At 43.6% G+C, this 17,465-nt stretch overlaps 1 protein-coding gene across 1 annotated transcript in view; it reads right to left on the bottom strand.

Annotated features, from left to right (window-relative positions):
- The window catches only part of GP6 (glycoprotein VI platelet), a 33,652-nt gene extending 17,847 nt beyond the window's left edge, over nt 1-15,805 (bottom strand). Inside the window, exons 1-6 of the mRNA XM_055310209.1 lie at nt 15,703-15,805; nt 13,115-13,150; nt 12,704-12,753; nt 5,027-5,174; nt 4,653-4,910; nt 2,248-2,532 (exon numbers count right to left, since the gene is read on the bottom strand). Coding sequence (XP_055166184.1) covers nt 2,248-2,532; nt 4,653-4,910; nt 5,027-5,174; nt 12,704-12,753; nt 13,115-13,150; nt 15,703-15,805 — 880 coding nt within the window. The remainder of the gene's footprint in view (nt 1-2,247; nt 2,533-4,652; nt 4,911-5,026; nt 5,175-12,703; nt 12,754-13,114; nt 13,151-15,702) is intronic.
- Nucleotides 15,806-17,465: the final 1,660 nt, after the last annotated feature.

Here is a 17,465-nt window from a genome sequence, read left to right as displayed (position 1 = left end):
AAAGTGGGTAACCTTGTAGGTATAGAAACCTTTATACCTGAATAAAAGTTGCTTTGAAAACAAAGAATGGATGGGGCATCTGGGTGTCTCAGTGGTTGAGCATCTGCCTTTGGCTCAGGTCGTGATCCTGGGGTCCTGGGATCAAGTCTCGCATCAGGTACCCCACAGGGAATCTGCTTCTCCCTTTGCCTATGTCTCTGCCCTCTCTCTATGTCTCTCATGAACAAATAAATAAAATCTTAACAAAAATAAAAAATAAAAACAAAAAATGGAAGGCAATTTCTAGTGAATAATGACCTCACTAGATTTCAATGAAAAAAGTCTGAATACAAGTACATTTTCATTTTACCCTGTACTGTATTAATCCACTGAAGACCAAAAGGATAAAAATTTTCCATTTGCTAGTGGTTAGAGTTGTTAGTTTTTTGTATATTGAAGCATTTCGGTTTTTTAAATATTTTATTTATTTACTTTAGAGAGCACGTGTGAGCAGAGGGTAGGGAAAAGTGGGAGGGAGAGGAAGAGGGAAAGAAGCCTGAGCAGCCTCCATGCTGAGCATAGAGCCCCACGCAGGGCTCCATCTCATGACCCTGAGATCATGACCTGAGCCAAAACCAATAGTCCGATGCTTAACCTGGTGCCTCTGTTAAGGCATTTTAAATAATTCGGTTGTGGGGGTACCTGGGTGGCTCAGTCAGAAGAGCATGCAACTCTTGATCTCAGGGTCATGAGTTCAAGCCCCACAATGGGTGTAGAGATTATAAAAAGTAAATAAATAAACTTTGCAGCCCCAGTGTGATGCAGTGGGTTGAGCATCCAACTCTTAGTTTCAGCTCAGGTCATGATCATATCAGGCTCCACATGAGGTTCCATGCTCAGCACAGAGTCTGCTAAAGTTTCTCCCTTCCTCTCCCTCTGCCCTTCCCTGTTCTCTCTCTTATAAATAAATAAATATTTTTTTAAAAAATAAAATACACTGAGGGGGGCACTTGGGATGAGCACTGGGTGTTATACTATATGTTGGCAAATCGAACTCCAACAAAAATATATTAAAAAAAAGAAATTGGGGAAGAAAACTAAAAAATAATCAATCAAAATAAAATAAAACAATCTTTAATTCAGTTGCTTCAGTACTTGTGAAGGCACATAACAGTAAAAAACAGTTAAAAGAAAACATCAACAATGATTTTTAAATTACATCAGTTGATATAAAGGATTTAGCAGCAAGCTTTGTTGTAGAGATACTTTGTACTTAGACTACTACAAATAAGAAAGATTGAATGTATGTTGGTGGTATAAAAAGAGTCAAATTTCCTTCCTATTATGGCATTTTTAAAGTAATTTCCATAAATTTTTTGCTGCTTTTTGTTTGTTTGAAAACCTAGACAAGACACAAAACATTATCCCTGGTATTAAGAATTATTTTTTCTAAGAACACCTGAGTGGCTCAGTGGTTGAGCATCTGCCTTCGGCCCAGGGTGTGATCCCGGAGTGCTGGGATCGAGTCCCACATCGGGCTCCCTGCATGGAGCCTGCTTCTCCTTCTGCCTGTGTTTCTGCCTCTCTCTGTGTTTCTCATGAATAAATAATTAAATATTTTTAAAAGAATTAGTTTTTCTAGAGTATATACTCTATAGTAGACAGAATAAGAGCCTCCCAAATATGCTCATGTCCTAATCTGCAGGCCTGTGAATATGGCATCTTACATGGTAAATGGGACTTTGCAGTTGTGCTTAAGGATGTGGAGGTGGAAAAAAGTATCCAGAATTATCCAGGTGGCCCCAGTGTGATCACAGGGTCCTTAAATGTGGAAGCATGAGGCAGGGCAGCATAAGAGTCTGAGACAGAGACCAAGATGCCACACTGCTGGCTTTCATGATAAAGGAAGGGACCATGGGAGCCAAGGGATGCAGGCACCTCTAAAAACTGAAAAAGGCACCGGACAGATTCTCCCCTGGAGCCTCTAGAAAGAACATAACCCAGCTGACACCTTTGTTTTGTCCCAGTGAGACCCATTTGTCACCTGACCTCCAGAAATGTAAGATAATAATACATTTATGGTTTTTTAAACCAGTGCATTTGTGGTGATTTGTGACAGCAGCACTAAGAAATGAATAAATACACCCTCCAAAGCCTCAGGCTTCTCCTCGCCTCCCACCCCCTTCACACCTGTTGGACCCTCCCCTGGAACTTCCACCAGAGTATGCAAGAGCTGAAGAAGAAAGGCTTGGACTGCATCTCCCTCACCTGTTACCACAAGCTCCAGGGGGTCGCTGGGGGCTGACCACAGGTACGGGAACTTGCTGGAAAAGCTATAGCATCGGTAGATCCCACTGTGGGCAACAGTCACTGCGGTGATGGGGAAATTGGCCCAGTACTGTTCTGCAGATCGCTTGTGGGGCTCAGTGTCCCCCTCCTTGTACAGAGCGAATTGGTCAAAACTGTATTGACTCTGACATCGTAGAGTGACATCCCCTCCTTGGGACACAGCCAGGCTGGGCTGGGCTGAGAGTGAGGGCTTAGCATAAACTCCTGGGTGAAAAGAGAGCTCTGGTGTTAAAGACCATGGCAAGTGTGTTGACCATGGGGGTAGGAAGATTCCCCCCACCTCCTAAGAGCTAGGAAACTCTTCAGGTATATCCATTCTAGAGAACCCACTCACCCTGCTACCAACTCACAAAAGGGTTAAAGGGAGCATGACCAAGATCATATCACAGTTCCCAGGCTCAAATCGCTTAGGGGCTGTGTGATCCTGGAGATAAACCTACCCCTCTATCTGTGTGCCTCAGTGTTCTTTACTGAATGAAGCAAATAACAGAGTTGCCTAATGCATAGGGAGCTCCCAAACTATGATGGTAGTAACAAAATAGCTTAATATTTTAATGCAATTTTTAAACCAAAATTAATGCAAATAATTCATAGTGAACAAAATATGAAGTTTTTAAAGATTTTATTTATTTGAGAGCAAGTGAGAGTATGAGTTGGGGTGGCAGAAGAGAGAGAAGCAGACTCCCCACTGAGCAGGGAGCCCCCCTCAACTGGGTTCAAACCCAGGACCCTATCCCAGGACCCTAGGATCATGACCTGAACTGAAGGCAGAAGCTTAACCAACTGAGCCACCCAGGTGCCTCAAAACATCAAGATTTTAAACAAAAAGAGACTCCAACTGTGCCTAGCAGAGATGCAGAAGGCTCAAAACACTTTTATGTATTTTTATGGTTAATTTTTTCCACACTATTGATTCAAATTCAGGACTTGTGACTCTGAGTTACTTATTGCACATTGCTGTAAGTAGTGTGAGCTGTGTACATAATCACGTGGAGGCCAGTGCAGTTTGAGCCTGGACTTCACATTTGACAATGGATGTACTATCAAATAAAGTTTTTGTGTACTAAAAAAATTTTCCAGGCTATTAACAGTTGAAAAAATTGAAAAACTTTAAAGTAGGCTATTAAAACTCACAAATTATTTTAAGTTTAAGTATTTTATTTATACAAAAAAATACTTTTTAAAGAATTTATTATCCTTTTAATTCTCCTAACTTTAGGGAAACAAATTCATCAATGATATTTTCAAAATCTGTTCGGAAAATAACCATTTTAAAATGCTTTAGAGGGACACCTGGGTGGCTCAGCAGTTGGGCATCTGTCTTTGGCTCAGGGCGTGATCCCAGTCCAGGGATAAAGCCCCACATTGGGCTCTCTGTGAGCCCCTGTCTACTTCTCCCTCTATGTCTCTGCTTCTCTCTGTATTTCTCAGGAATAAATAAACAAAATCCTTTAAAACAATAAAATAAAATAAATAAAAATGCATTAGAAATAAAAGCATAAGCTGAGAACACTTTATTCCACCAAAAAAATAAAAATAAAAAATAATGCATTAGAACGTAGATAGAGGGTATACATGTTGCCTTTTGCATAAGGCTTAAGTATGGCTTGAAAGGACACTGCCAGGGATCCCTTGGTGGCGCGGCAGTTTAGCACCTGCCTTTGGCCCAGGGCGCGATCCTAGAGACCCAGGATCAAATCCCACGTCGGGCTCCCGGTGCATGGAGCCTGCTTCTCCCTCTGCCTGTGTCTCTGCCTCTGTTTCTCTCTCTCTCTCTCTCTCTCTCTCTCTCTCTCTCTCTCTCTGTGTGTGTGTGTGTGTGTGTGACTATCATAAATAAATAAAGGTTTTTTTTTAAAAATTCTTAAAAAAAAAAAAGAAAGAAAGGACACTGCCAGGTTCTGTCTTTACTTAAAATGTTTTGCGGGACCTGGGTGGCTCAGTTGGTTAAGCAACTGCTTTCAGTTCAGGTCATGATCCTGGGGTCTTGAATCAGCTCGGGTTCCAGCTTCCTGCTCAGAGGGGAGTCTGCTTCTCCCTCTCTTCTCGCTCTCAAATAAATAAATAAAATCTTCTTTTAAAAAAAGTATGATGCTTTGTTCAGTGTGGATGTTTTCGCATTGATTTTGATTGTTTTGGAAAGGTATTGCATTGACATATTCCTTATGTGAATCACTGTGGATTTTGCCACCTCCCCTAAACATAGCTCCCCACCCTAACCCCAGCCTCCCGGGACTCGGGGTTCGCTGTCATCATCATCCCCCTCTTCACCCTCCTGGAGCCCCGAGGCCACAGGTGGCTCCCTCCCATGCCCCTCCAGGTACCAGTGGCCACCAGCTCCAGCCGGTTGCTGGGGGGAGACCAGAGGGTCCCGTTCTGATAGGAGCAGCGGTAACACCCAGCGAAACTTTCCTCCATGGTCTTGATGAAAAGGACAGGCCGATCCTGGTACTTCCGGGACCTCAGCTTCTCCAGGCGGTACAAGTCCACGTCTGGAGGCCCCTGGCAGTGGATGGTCACCTGCGTCTTCAGGGGTGCTAGGGAGCTAGGCAGAGCCTGGAGGGAGGGCTTGGGCAGGGTACCTGGAAGGGAAGCAGAATTTCCAAACAGACACCTCCTCCTGGGTGCTCCCCTCCTCCCACCCTCCTGGCCGTTGTGCAGGCACCCAGATCCAGAGGATTCCAAGGGAAGGACTCACCAAGCTGTGCTTGCACCACCTGCCCCAGACACAGCCCTGAGCAGAGAAGAAAAGCACCACCTGCTAGCATCTCCTGGAGGCCACACTTCTGCACGCAGAGCAGGTAATGCCACATCTTCAGGCAGTCACTTTCTTCTGTCCTCATTTGCTTAAGGACACACACTCACATAATTTGAGTGCCAGAAGAAGCCAGCCACAGAAGGCCACATATTGTATGATTCCATTTATCTGAAACATGCTCACTAGGTAAATCTGCTCAGACATGGAGAGATTAGTGGTTGCCAGAAGCTGGGGGGTGGGTGGCAGGGGCATTGAGGAGTGATTTTCATGGGCATGATTTCCTTTTAGACTGGTGACAGTGCCTTAGAATGAGAGAAGTGATGGTTGTATGCATTGTGAATGTACTAAATGTCATTAATGATAAAGTTTATGTTGAGTTTGTTATTTTATTACAATTTTTAAAAAGCCAGTCACGAATTCCTTGCCCCTCCTCCCCATGCACACACTGGTTGACAACTGTAAAGGGAATTATCTCCTCTCTGGAAAGGGGGCTGTGTGCAGGATGTGGTCTTTATTTTTTTTCTCAGCTTTATCAAGATATAATTGATATACGATACACAACATTGTGTAAATTTAAGGTGTAGGTGTTGATTTAATACACTTATATATCATAAAATGATTACCACCACAACATTAAGTAATACTTCCATCCTTCTGTCACATAATTACCATTTCTTTTTTGTGGTGAGAACATTTAGAATGTTCAGCAACAGGGTGCTCTTGGCTATAATCACCATGCTGTGCAGTAAGTCCAGATAGGCTCTCTTGCATTGTATCATGTCTAGAGATCACTGGCTGTGTTAATCATGAATTTCCCATTGTTTTAATTTTTGTTTAAATCAATATCCTGCAATTATTATGATTGTGCAAACATTATTCACACCTCAGGAGTGTAGTATTGCACCTGTATATTTTTCCTAATTATTTTCCCTAGAAGCAATATTTGTCCAGTTTAGTGCCTCTGCATAGTTTTTCCTCGACCCTGTGTCTAATTCTTTCCACAGTTCTAAATAGTCTCCCCATGTACTTTTGCACACCTATCAAACCAGATAATCTATAGATTCCATTTTCTGCCTTGCAGGTAACTTTGCCGCATTTTGCCTTCTACCTTCTCTACATTGACCAACGCTTTTCTTCTTTCAAGCTGAACTTTTTTTTGTTCAACTTTTTTGTTGTGTTGGTAGCATTCCCCATTTTAGCCTTGCTAGGATTGCCAGATTTAGCAAATAAAAACATAGGACTCCCATTTAAATATGAATTTCCGATAAACAATGAATTTTTTTGTATAGTATGACCCATGAAATATAATGGTATATACTTAGACTTTAAAAATTATTTGTTGTTTATCTGAAATTAAATTTCACTGAGCATGCTGTACTTTACCTGGTATGCATATGCACGCTCATGTGTGCACACCTGCTGGAAGGAGAGGCAGTTATTGTTTCCATGATAAACGTAAGGAAACTGGGCAGAGAGGCTAAGCAGTTTCTTTTAGCTCACACAGCCAGGAATTGTCCGAATCTGGATTGTCCCTGACTTCAGAGCCCCGGGGGTGACACACTTGTCTCCAGCCCCCTCTGAGCCTCTGTCCACACCAGGTTCTGCTCCCTGTACCCAAGCTCTACCCACATCTTTGTCCGCTGCCCAACACAACCCCACCTTGGTCCTTTTGTGGGTTTCTACTCCAAACTTCTAACAGGACCAGAAATACTCCCAGCACCCTTCTGAGCACTTCTATATGGACTCTGAATCACCACAGTACTACTGGTTAGGGACCATGATTAGTCCCATTTCATAATCGGGCCATGGAGACGAGACAGTATCCTGTCCACCATTCTACAGCTGGGAAGAGGTAGACTCAGACACCAGCCACATATTTTAGTTACCAACAATGTGAACTTGGCACTAAACTCAAATAAACTTAGTTTATTTGATCCCTAGATGTGTGACCTAAACAAGTTCCTAAACTGCCTCTGAGCCTCAGCCTTCTCCTCTGTAAAATGGGGGTATTGAGAGGGCCTACCTTGTCAGTATCTAGCCCACAGTAAGTGCCACATGAGTGTGTGTTAATGACTGACTGACAGGCGGTTTGTGCTCGTGGTTTGTTTTCTTATCCACATAATACAGCTGTTCCTTCCTGCTTGGCCTTGGAGCTTCTGTCCTTTTAGCAATAAGGCTCTTCTGAATAAGGAAACTGTGCACAAGACCTGCAGGAGCAGGCAATAAAAAAACACATAATCCTACCACCAATCTCATTCTGAGAGACTCTTACTCCAGCCTTATGGAAGTATAAGTGGCAAAGAAAAACTGTCTATCTAGGGTATCTGACATGATGATTTGATAGATGTACACACTGTCAAATGATCACCACAATCAACCTAATTAACCCATCTTCCACCTTGCATAGATTGGTTTGGTTTGGTTTGGTTTGGTTTGATGAAAATGCTTAAGATCTACTCTCTCAGTAAATTTCAAGTATATTCTGTAGTATTATTGCCTATAGTCACTGTGCTGTGCATTAGATCCCCAGAGTTTATTCATCTTATAACTAGAAGCTTGTACTCTGTCCACCTATCTCCCTGTTTTTCCCCTCCCCTAGCCCCTGGCAACCACCAGTCTACTCTCTGCCTTAGTGAGTTTGACTTTTTTAGATTCCACATATAAGTGAGATCATGCAGCATTTTCTTTCCATGTCTGGCTAATTTCACTTAGCATAATGCCCTCAGGGAACATTCATGTTGTTGCAAATGGCAGGATTATTTTCTCCAGGGCCATCAGGTTTGCTGACAAATCTATAATCTACTCCTGATGTCACCAAGTCCACATAAAAAAAATTTAAATAGGGATGCATGGGTGGCTCAGCGGTTGAGCACCTGCCTTTGACTCAGGGTGCAATCCCATAGTCCCGGGATTAAGTCCCACATAGGCTCCCTGCATGGAGCCTGCTTCTCCCTCTGCCTATTTCTCTGCCTCTCTCTGTGTGTCTCGTGAATAAATAAATAACATCTTTTTTAAAAATTAAATGAATAAATAAATAATTTTTAAAAACACAGTGTATAGAGACAAAGTTGTAGCCAAAACTGGAAGACCTGTTTATTTCCTGACCTAACCAAGAAGGGAATAGAACAGAATAACAGACAAACACCACCTCCCAGGTCCCAGTTTTCCCAACCAAGAAATGAAGGGGCCCTCAGAGGTCACCAATTGCCCTGAAATTCATTTCTGATGCAATTTTTTTAACATTCTTAGTCTCATAGCCTACTGCTTGTCCCTCAGCATTTCCCAGATCAATCCTCAGTACTCACCAAGACACAGAAGGGCAGGCAGGGATGGGGCCATGGTTCTTCAGTCCATCCAAAGCTCTGTAACCCAGGAGGGAAACTGCAGGGGCTGGAGCAGAGACACCGGATGTGATGAGGATGCAGAGCCCTCTCCTCCCTTCCTGGATCTGCCTGGCTTTTCCTAAGTGAGGATCATCAAGCTGGAGCCATGCCCTCAGTAGAGTGACTTGCACACAAGCTCACAGAAGCTCATTTATCTTCGGTCACCAGCCTAGAGCCACACCATGTCTGCATCTTCAGGCATGGAGTAGGAATATTATCTGATGGATCTCATTAACAGGAACAGTTTCATGGAGCTTTCCTTTGGAGGGGTGACATTTGAGATTATACCTGGTGATGAGAAATATTCATGAATGAAGAACAATACATTCAGCATTGCCCCAAAGCCTTGATGAGGCAAAGAGCCTGGCATTTTCAAGTAAGTGGGAAGTGATTAATGTGGCTAGAATCAAGGAGCATAAAGCCGAGACTGAAGAGATTATAGGGGTCAGATCAGGGTATCCCAACATTGACAGTGTTGACATTTGGAACCAGGTCCTGTTGGAGTTGGGGTGGGCTGTCTTGTGCTTCTGCAAGGCTCAGCAGTATCTCTGGCCTCCATCCACTAGAAATCACTAGCACAACTCCCCCTCCAGTTGTGATGACCAACGAGTCTCTGGACATCTTCAGATGTCCCCTGGGAGACAAAACCATGGCCAGTTGAGAACCACTGGGTTAGATCACTGAAGGACTCTGAGGACAAGATAAACTTGGGTACACAAATATCTCTGTAAACCTACTCACTTTTCAGTCACTACTTCGTTGACCCTCACACAAGACTGAGAAACAGGTGGACCTTTAGTCCCATTCAAACAGGGAAACATGAACTTAGAAGAAAATGTATTTTGGGGGTAGCCCGGGTGGCTCAGTGGTTTAGCGCCGCCTTCAGCCCAGGGCGTGATCCTGGAGACCCGGTATAGAGTCCCATGTCAGGCTCCCTGAATGGAGCCTGCTTCTCCCTCTGCCTGTGTCTCTGCCTCTGTGTATGTGTGTGTGTGTGTGTGTGTGTGTGTGTGTGTGTGTGTCATGAAGAAATAAATAAAATCTTTAAAAAAGAAAGAAAATGTATTTTTCTAGTTAGAGCTTGGGTTCTGGGAGCTGAATAATCGATTTCCTTTGGTTTAGCACAGGCACACATGCATCTAGGTAATCACTCTCTTCTGTAATTCATCTCTTCCCTATGGTTCTCATTTTGATTCTCCATCTCCAAGGAGCAGCTCTGAAATAGTCCAAGTGAATTTATTCATCCCTGCAAAGCTTTATTTTGTATCTTTTAAATTGTATTGTGTAGTAAGTTGTGTAATGCTGTGGAAGTCGTTGTCTTTCCATTGCACACTCAGCGTTTTCAGACCATTCATAAGTCTGCAGAACAGGTACTTGCTTCAACACATTGGTCCTCTCACTGTCCCAATGATGGACAGCCACATTATGTCTAAATATCTCTGCTGCAAACAATGCTGAGATAAATATCATTCCTCATGCACCCCTCTGGACATATGTGAGAATATCTTTAAAATATGTATCCAACAGGAAATTGTCAAATCTTGAGTTAGGTGCATCTTCAATTTACTCACTGCCAAATGGCCATCCAGATTCTCTGTACTGGTTCCTTCTCCCACAGCAGTTCAAGAGGGTCCCCATACCTCCCCATACACCCAAAACCTGCAGTTGCCCAACTTCCTAATCTTTGGCAGTCTGATAACATGTTAGTTTTCCAGAACTGCCAAAGTATCACTAACTGAGCCACTTACACAACAGAAATGTATTGTCTCATAGTTCTGAGATGAAAGTGTCTGTAGGGATGGCTCCTTCTGAGAACCAAGAGATAGAACCTAATCCATGCCTCCGTTCTTGCTTCCAGTGGCTGCTGGCAAGCTTTGGTGCTTGTTGGCTTGTAGATGCATCAACTCCAGTCTCTGCCTCCAGGTTCATGTGGCATTCTCCCTGTGTGCATGTCTCTGCCCAAATTTCTCTTTTTTTTATTAGGACACAAGTTATATTGGATTCGGAGTCTATCCTATTCCAGTATGACCTTACCTTCTCTTAACTAACTACTTCTGCAGTGACCCTATTTCCAAAGAAAGTCCCACTATGAGGTAATGGTGGTTAGACCTCAGTGTATGAATTTGGAGGGGACACAGTTCAGCCCACAGCAGGTGGGTATGGAGTAATATCACATCATTGTTGTCATCTTCTTTTCTCTAATTTCTCGTGAGGTTGAGCATCTCATCACATGCTTTCCTGAGCTTGGAGTTTTCTCTCTGTAAAATACTAACGTCTTTCTGACTTAGAGAATCATTTTTTTAAGATTTTATTTATTTATTCATGAAAGACAGAGAGAGAGAGAGAGAGAGAGAGAGAGAGACGCAGGCAGAGGGAGAAGCAGGCTCTATGCAGGGAGCCCATGGGACTCAATCCCGGGTCTCCAGGATCACACCCTGGGCTGAAGGTGGTGCTAAACCGCTGAGCCACCCAGGCTGCCCTAGAGAATCACTTTTAAATGTGTACATGGTCATGCAGCCAGTGGTTGCAGAAGGAGAATTTGAACTCAGGTTAGCTCATCTACTCCAGAGTCTATACTCTTACCTGATAGACTGTTCCACCAAAGGTTAGCCATCTCTCACTCCCTACTGTCTTCCATATTATTTCCTCCCCTCAGTTATTTCTATTCACCAACAGACATACTGAATTCTCCTCTACTACTTTTACCCCTCACTCCAAACCACCTCTCCAATTCTCACTATACCTGCCATTAGCTTTCTACTCTATTCTTTTGTCAAAATTTATTGAAAAAGTTACTGTTAATACCAACCTCGGGGTCTCTCTTCTCATCCATATCTTTTTTTAATTATGTTCTATTTATTTTAATTGCATAATTGAAAAGAGGAAACTCATCAAAACCAGGGGAAACCATATATCTCTCTCCACACACTCTCTACACCACTCCCCTCCTCTGGAGTAACCCTTCCTGTGGCCAATTTGTTTTGTTTTGCAATTTGGTTCTCTCACAAAGAAGCTTCTTTATTCATTTTCAGTACTTTGAAGGCTTTGGCTCTCAGCAACACCTAGAACATTGGGCCAAAATGCCATTGAGAACTTTCTCCCTGCCCAAATTGACTTTCACTTTATGACTTTCCTTTGTATTTGGTACCAATGAGTGCTCTTTAAACATGCCTAGACATTATGTCTGCTCAGTGACCCAAAGCATCTTTACACCTGCTCCTGTGGGTCACTCCACTTTGCTTTCTTTTTTTTTAAATATATTTTTAATTGAAGTTCGATTTGCCAACATATAGTATGACACCCAATGCTCATCCCGTCGAGTGCCCTCCTCAGTCCCCGTCACCCAGTCACCCCATCCCCCTACCTGCCTCCCCTTCTACTACTCCTTGTTCATTTCCCAGTTAGGAGTCTCTCATGTTTTGTCACCCTCTCTAATTTTTCCCACTCATTTTCCCTCCTTTCCCCTGTAATCCCTTTCACTATTTTTTATATTCCCCGTATGAGTGAAACCATATAATGATTGTCCTTCTCCAATTGACTTACTTCACTCAGAATAATACCCTCCAGTTCCACCCATGTCGAAGCAAATGATAGGTATTCATCCTTTCCGATGGGTGAGTAACCCCTTTGCTTTCTAAGGGCCAGATCACGGCTTGCCTTGCTCAGTAGACCAGTAGTTTCAGGAGTCCTTGAAACTAGAAGCCTATCTCACTACTATGTATATCCCCAGCACAGATCCAAGGAAAGTGTTAACTTCTGTAAATATTTGTTGAATATACAAGTGAATGGGTAACTGTACAAGGAACCAGCAATCTGTTGAGAGATATTTGATCGGTCCTGGAATTTCTTTACAGTTGACAAGTTGACTCTAGTCTTGAGTCTTTGGGGAGCTACAAGCTGATAGCTTGTGTTGAGGGACATAGTAGGACACCCCATTGAGCTGCACCTTTGTTAAGGCTCACTTGAATACTGGAGTCTATATGAGCAGTCCTGGCTCTGGACTCAGGACAAGGTGAGGGTAGCATACACACAGGGCTGGCCAGAGAAGTCCTCATTAGTTCAGGAGAAAAATGTATCCACACTCCTCGTGAGGGTCTTCTGGTGTACCTGAACATAGGTCACCTCTTGAGTGTCTTCCTCTATAGGGTCCTGTCAGCACAGAAATACAAAGTAAAAAAGAGAATCTGTGGAAGGTGATTAGAGCAGGAGAAGGGGTAGCTGAGGAGAGACTCACATGTATGTCCATCTGTCTGTCCTCAAGTTGGATGTCCTCCAAGACATCACCTGCAAGGAGAAATGCGGGGTTAAGCCTCCAGAGAGACCCTGAAAATTATCCAATCCTGTAATCAGTATTTCAGGGATGGCTGACTGAAATATGTAAGGCAATGACACCACATCCAGTAGGGTGGTTCCCCCCACCCCAACACTTTTCTGCTCCCTCCAGGATGTCTTCTATCTTCCCTGAACATATTCTTTCCCCCAATCTAGCTGCCCCTCATTCTCACTCCCCTTTACATTGATTTCTTCCCGGAAGTCCATAACTGGGGTGTAGCTGAGTAAAAGAACATAAAAGTATTAAGGCAGGTCTGAGAAATAAGATATAAAATTTTCTATGAGGGAGAGTCCAAATTCTCCTCCCTCTTACACTTCACCTGGTTCTTGGTCTCATTGTCAATGTTTCCTGTGGAAAGCCAGCAATCAGTGTTGGTAGGGGACCCACCAAAGCCCTCCCTGGTTAACCCTCCCATCTTTAAGACATACCATGTCTGACCCAATGACAACATCAGCAGAGGAGGAAGAGGAGAATTAAGACAACAATGGCCAAGACCCCAATCACAATGGGAAGGTATCCATTTTCAGGGGCAAGTGGATCTAGGAATTAATAAACAGTGAAGATCTGTTATTGAGTTCTTGTTGGATTAATTTATCCATTCAATAAACATTTATTGAGTGCCTTCCCTATATGAGGCAAGTTTTTGGACATTTGGGAAACCATAGTAAACATACCCAACAACAAAATCTATGCCTGTGAACCAATGCATAGAAGTATTTTTACACATAGAGATAAATTCTAGGATGAGACCATTTACACTGCATTATAAGAAAAGATTTCTTTAAGTCAATTGGAAAAGGACAAACATTATATGGTCTCATTCATTTGGGGAATATAAAAAATAGTGAAAGGTAATAAAGGGGAAAGGAGAGAAAATGAGTAGGAAATACCAGAGAGGGTGACAGAATATAAGAGACTCCTAACTCTGGGAAACTAACAAGGGGTAATGGAAAGGGAGGTGGGCAGGGGGCTGGGGTGACTGGGTGATGGGCACTGAGGAGGGGCACTTGACGGGATGAGCACTGGGTGATATGCTATATGTTGGCAAATTGAACTCCAATAAAAAATTTTTAAAAAGAAAAAAAAAGAAAATATTTCTTTGGAGGATGAGCCCTGAAGATAAGAAACACCCAGATCTCTGAAGTGCAAGGAGAATTGCACTTCAACATAACCAAACTCAGAGGTAAGAAAGAGGTGACCCAGATGCAGAAAAGACAAATGGTGCATGAAGGGAAGAGTAGCTCCTGATAGAGGTGGAAAGGTCAGGAGAGATCAGCAAAAATCCAAAACTATAGAGCAGTGTCTAGATTTAAGTTTAAATGCAAAAATGAACCACAAAGGGGCTGACAAAAATACTGGATTTTCTGTGTGACGTATGGACTTAAGGGACCAAGTGGAAAGGGCTGCAGGGTGTGGTTGTGTCCTAACAGTGTGGTGGTGGTGGAAGAAAGAAGGAAATGGACTTGAGTTTTTGAGAATAGAAATGATGAGATTTGAGATTTGGTGATGGAATATGTGGGCATTGGGAGCAGAAGAGGAGCATCAAATATCACTCTCAGTGATGTGATCATTGGAGAGAATGGATGGCACCTACTGAGATGGGAGGATCAGTATAAGGAGGAGGTTTTAAGATTTGTCCATTAAGATCCCTGCTGAGATGCTTATTAGGTGTCTGAGTAGATATCCAATAATCTATGGATATGATATCCATAGGAGCATTTTTTACTGGAGTGATAAGTTGACAGCCATCAGCAGATACTGAACAACTAAATCAGGTTATCTTTATTCCACCCAGCACCCCTGCCTTCAGGCTGGTCATGCACAAACTTCTCCAGGCACCACTACCCTTTTCAACTCTATCCCTGCCATTTTCTCCTCAGGTCCCTGCCTCCATTCCTAAGCCATGCATCTCCCCACACACACACCATAATTAACCTGTAGTTCCCAGAATGCACCAGGCAGGCCCATCTCATACCTGTGCTTCCATCGCCTCTGCTCCCCTGATTGGACATGGTTCCCTCCCTTGAAACCATGAAAACTCTCAGCCAACTAGGAAAGTTATGGCTTACAGAACTCCACCCCCATCCACCAGGATAGCCAAACTGCCCCTGCCTACATAACTCTGTAGGATCTTGACCATAAAGCCATCTTGTACATTGTTCTGTAAACTTTCTGCTTTCTCTGTTGTCTTGGTGACTAATGAGAGACAGCACTATGGTATCAGAATCACCCACAAAATTTTGTGGCTGATAGAGAGCTCATGAAAATAGCCTTGAATGAAGAAACTAGTATGGCCACTCCTTTTACTTTTTCTGTCGCTATCAGCTACTTTTTTAAAAAAGATTTCATTTTTTTATTCATGAGAGACACAGAGACATAGGCAGAGGGAGAATCAGGCTCACCGCAAGGAGCCCAATGTGGAACTCCATCCCAGACCCCGGGATCACACCCTGAGTCAAAGGCAGACACTCAACCACTGAGCTACCCAGGCATCCCTGTCACTATCAGCTACTGATGACACTCAGTCACCTACCCATCTGCAGAAGGCACCACCTAAGGAGAGGACTAGGAAGGGTATGAAGGATGATGACATACCCACACATTGCATGGTGCACCCACCTCTCACTCTGCTTCTCAAGAATCGCCACAGAGCACTTCTGTGTACATGGTTAAAGACATCTCTTCCCAAGGAAAATATTCTTATATGCATGCCAAATTGTCCTAATCAATATACTAAACTTCAGGGTCTCTAAATTGAATGGAGTGATTGTAGCAGGGGTCCTCTTATATGCCAGACAGCCTACATATCAGACAACATGGAACAGATTCCTCACATCACACATCACGCAGGACATCCTTGAGCAGAGAGCAGAAAGGTAACAGTCGGCATCTTTCCTCACTTGTGACCAAAAGCTTAACAGGGTTGCTAGGTAGGGACCATCTGTAGGAGGAGATTTTAGAAGAACCACAGCATTTATAGGTACCCCCATGGGCAAGAGTCATGGGGGAGATAAGGTAGGTCTTATGGTTCTGAAGTAAAAATTCCTGGGTAGAGGCATTTCTTCCATCTTTAGACAGATTAAAGATGTGGTAGTATTGAGATGCTTGACAAAGGAGGGCCACATTCTCTCCTAAGGTCACATTGGGGCCTGGAGAAGCAGTTAGGGAGGGTGTGTCCTTGTATACACCTCAAAGGGAAGAGAATCTCTTATCATTAACCACACACAAAACCACCATTCTCTTGTTTGGCCCTAAAAGAAAGAAGAAAGAAAGTAGGTGAAAGTCAACTATTGCTGCTATACGGTGATCACAAGAACAAGACAAACAAACCAACACTTTTCTTTAAGATTTTATTTATTTATTCATGAGAGACACAGAGAGAGAGAGAGGCAGAGACACAGGCAGAGGGAGAAGCAGACTCCACGCAGGAAGCCCAATGCGGGATTTGGTCCGGGGTCTCCAGGATCACACTCTCAGCCAAAGGTGGCGCTAAACCACTGAGCCAGACTGCCAGGAAACCAACACTTTTCAATTTACCCACAACCCAGGACCAGAGAGAGTGGCCATATGCATGGAGGGGGAGCTGAGTGTCTATCCCCATGAGATGTGGTCCCTTTTGGGACTCCAGCAGCCTCCCTGAAGGGATATGGGACCAGAGTCAGGACACAGAGAGTGAGACCCCAATGGATAAAATGTAAGGACAAGGATCTATGATAGACGCACAGCTGGTCCAATGTGTGGAGCAGCAGAGATGGAAGCTGGGCTGTGCCCTTGGGGGAGTCCCTTACCTGCCACCACCAGATCCATTGAGTCACTGGGTCCTGACCAGCCTCCTCGCTTCTGGTACACAGAATAGTAAATCCCTGCATTGATGTATGTCACAGGCTGGGTGAAAAACATGGGAAGTCCCTGAGTTCCCTGTGAGATTCTGTTGTACCATGTGACAGGAAGTCCTTCTCTTAAGTAGCTGCCATCTGAGCACTCTGGGAGGCCTCTTGCAGTAGATGGTCACAGAACTGTCCTGGGGAATCTCAGCCCCTGGGGATGTCCAGATGGAGAGCCGCAGTAATAATAATCATGGAAGACAAATAGGACATGAAGCCCAAACATCCTGATGTCAGGAAACCCCTTTTCCTCAACCCCAGGATGTGAGAGACAACTTCTACCACCTCCACTTTAACCTCTGTCTGCACTTTCTAATCCCAGGACCCCAGGATCACAACCGGAGCCAAAGGCAGATGCTCGACCACTGAACCACCTGGGTGCCCCTCAAGTGCCCTCCTTGATGCTCATCACCCAGTTACCCCATCCCCCCCACCCACATATCCTCCAGTAACCCTCAGTTTGTTCTCTAGAGCTAAGACTCTCTTATGGTTTATCTCCCTCTCTGATTTTCTTATTTTATTTTTCCTTCCCTTCCCTTTTCCTATGATCCTCAGTTTTGTTTCTTAAATTCCACATATGAGTGCGATCATATGATATTGTCTTTCTCTGACTGACTTATTTCACTTAGTATAATGCCCTCTAGTTCCAACCACATCATTACAAATGGCAAGATTTCATTCTTTTTGATGGCTGAGTAATATTCCATTGTGTATATATATACAACATATCTTCTTTATCCATTCATCTGTCGATGGACATCTCAGCCCTTTCCATAGTT

This window comes from Nyctereutes procyonoides, unplaced genomic scaffold, assembly GCF_905146905.1.
Source record: "Nyctereutes procyonoides isolate TBG_1078 unplaced genomic scaffold, NYPRO_anot_genome, whole genome shotgun sequence".
NCBI classification, from domain to species: Eukaryota; Metazoa; Chordata; class Mammalia; order Carnivora; family Canidae; genus Nyctereutes; species Nyctereutes procyonoides.
This window is presented reverse-complemented; position numbering and strand designations above follow the sequence as displayed.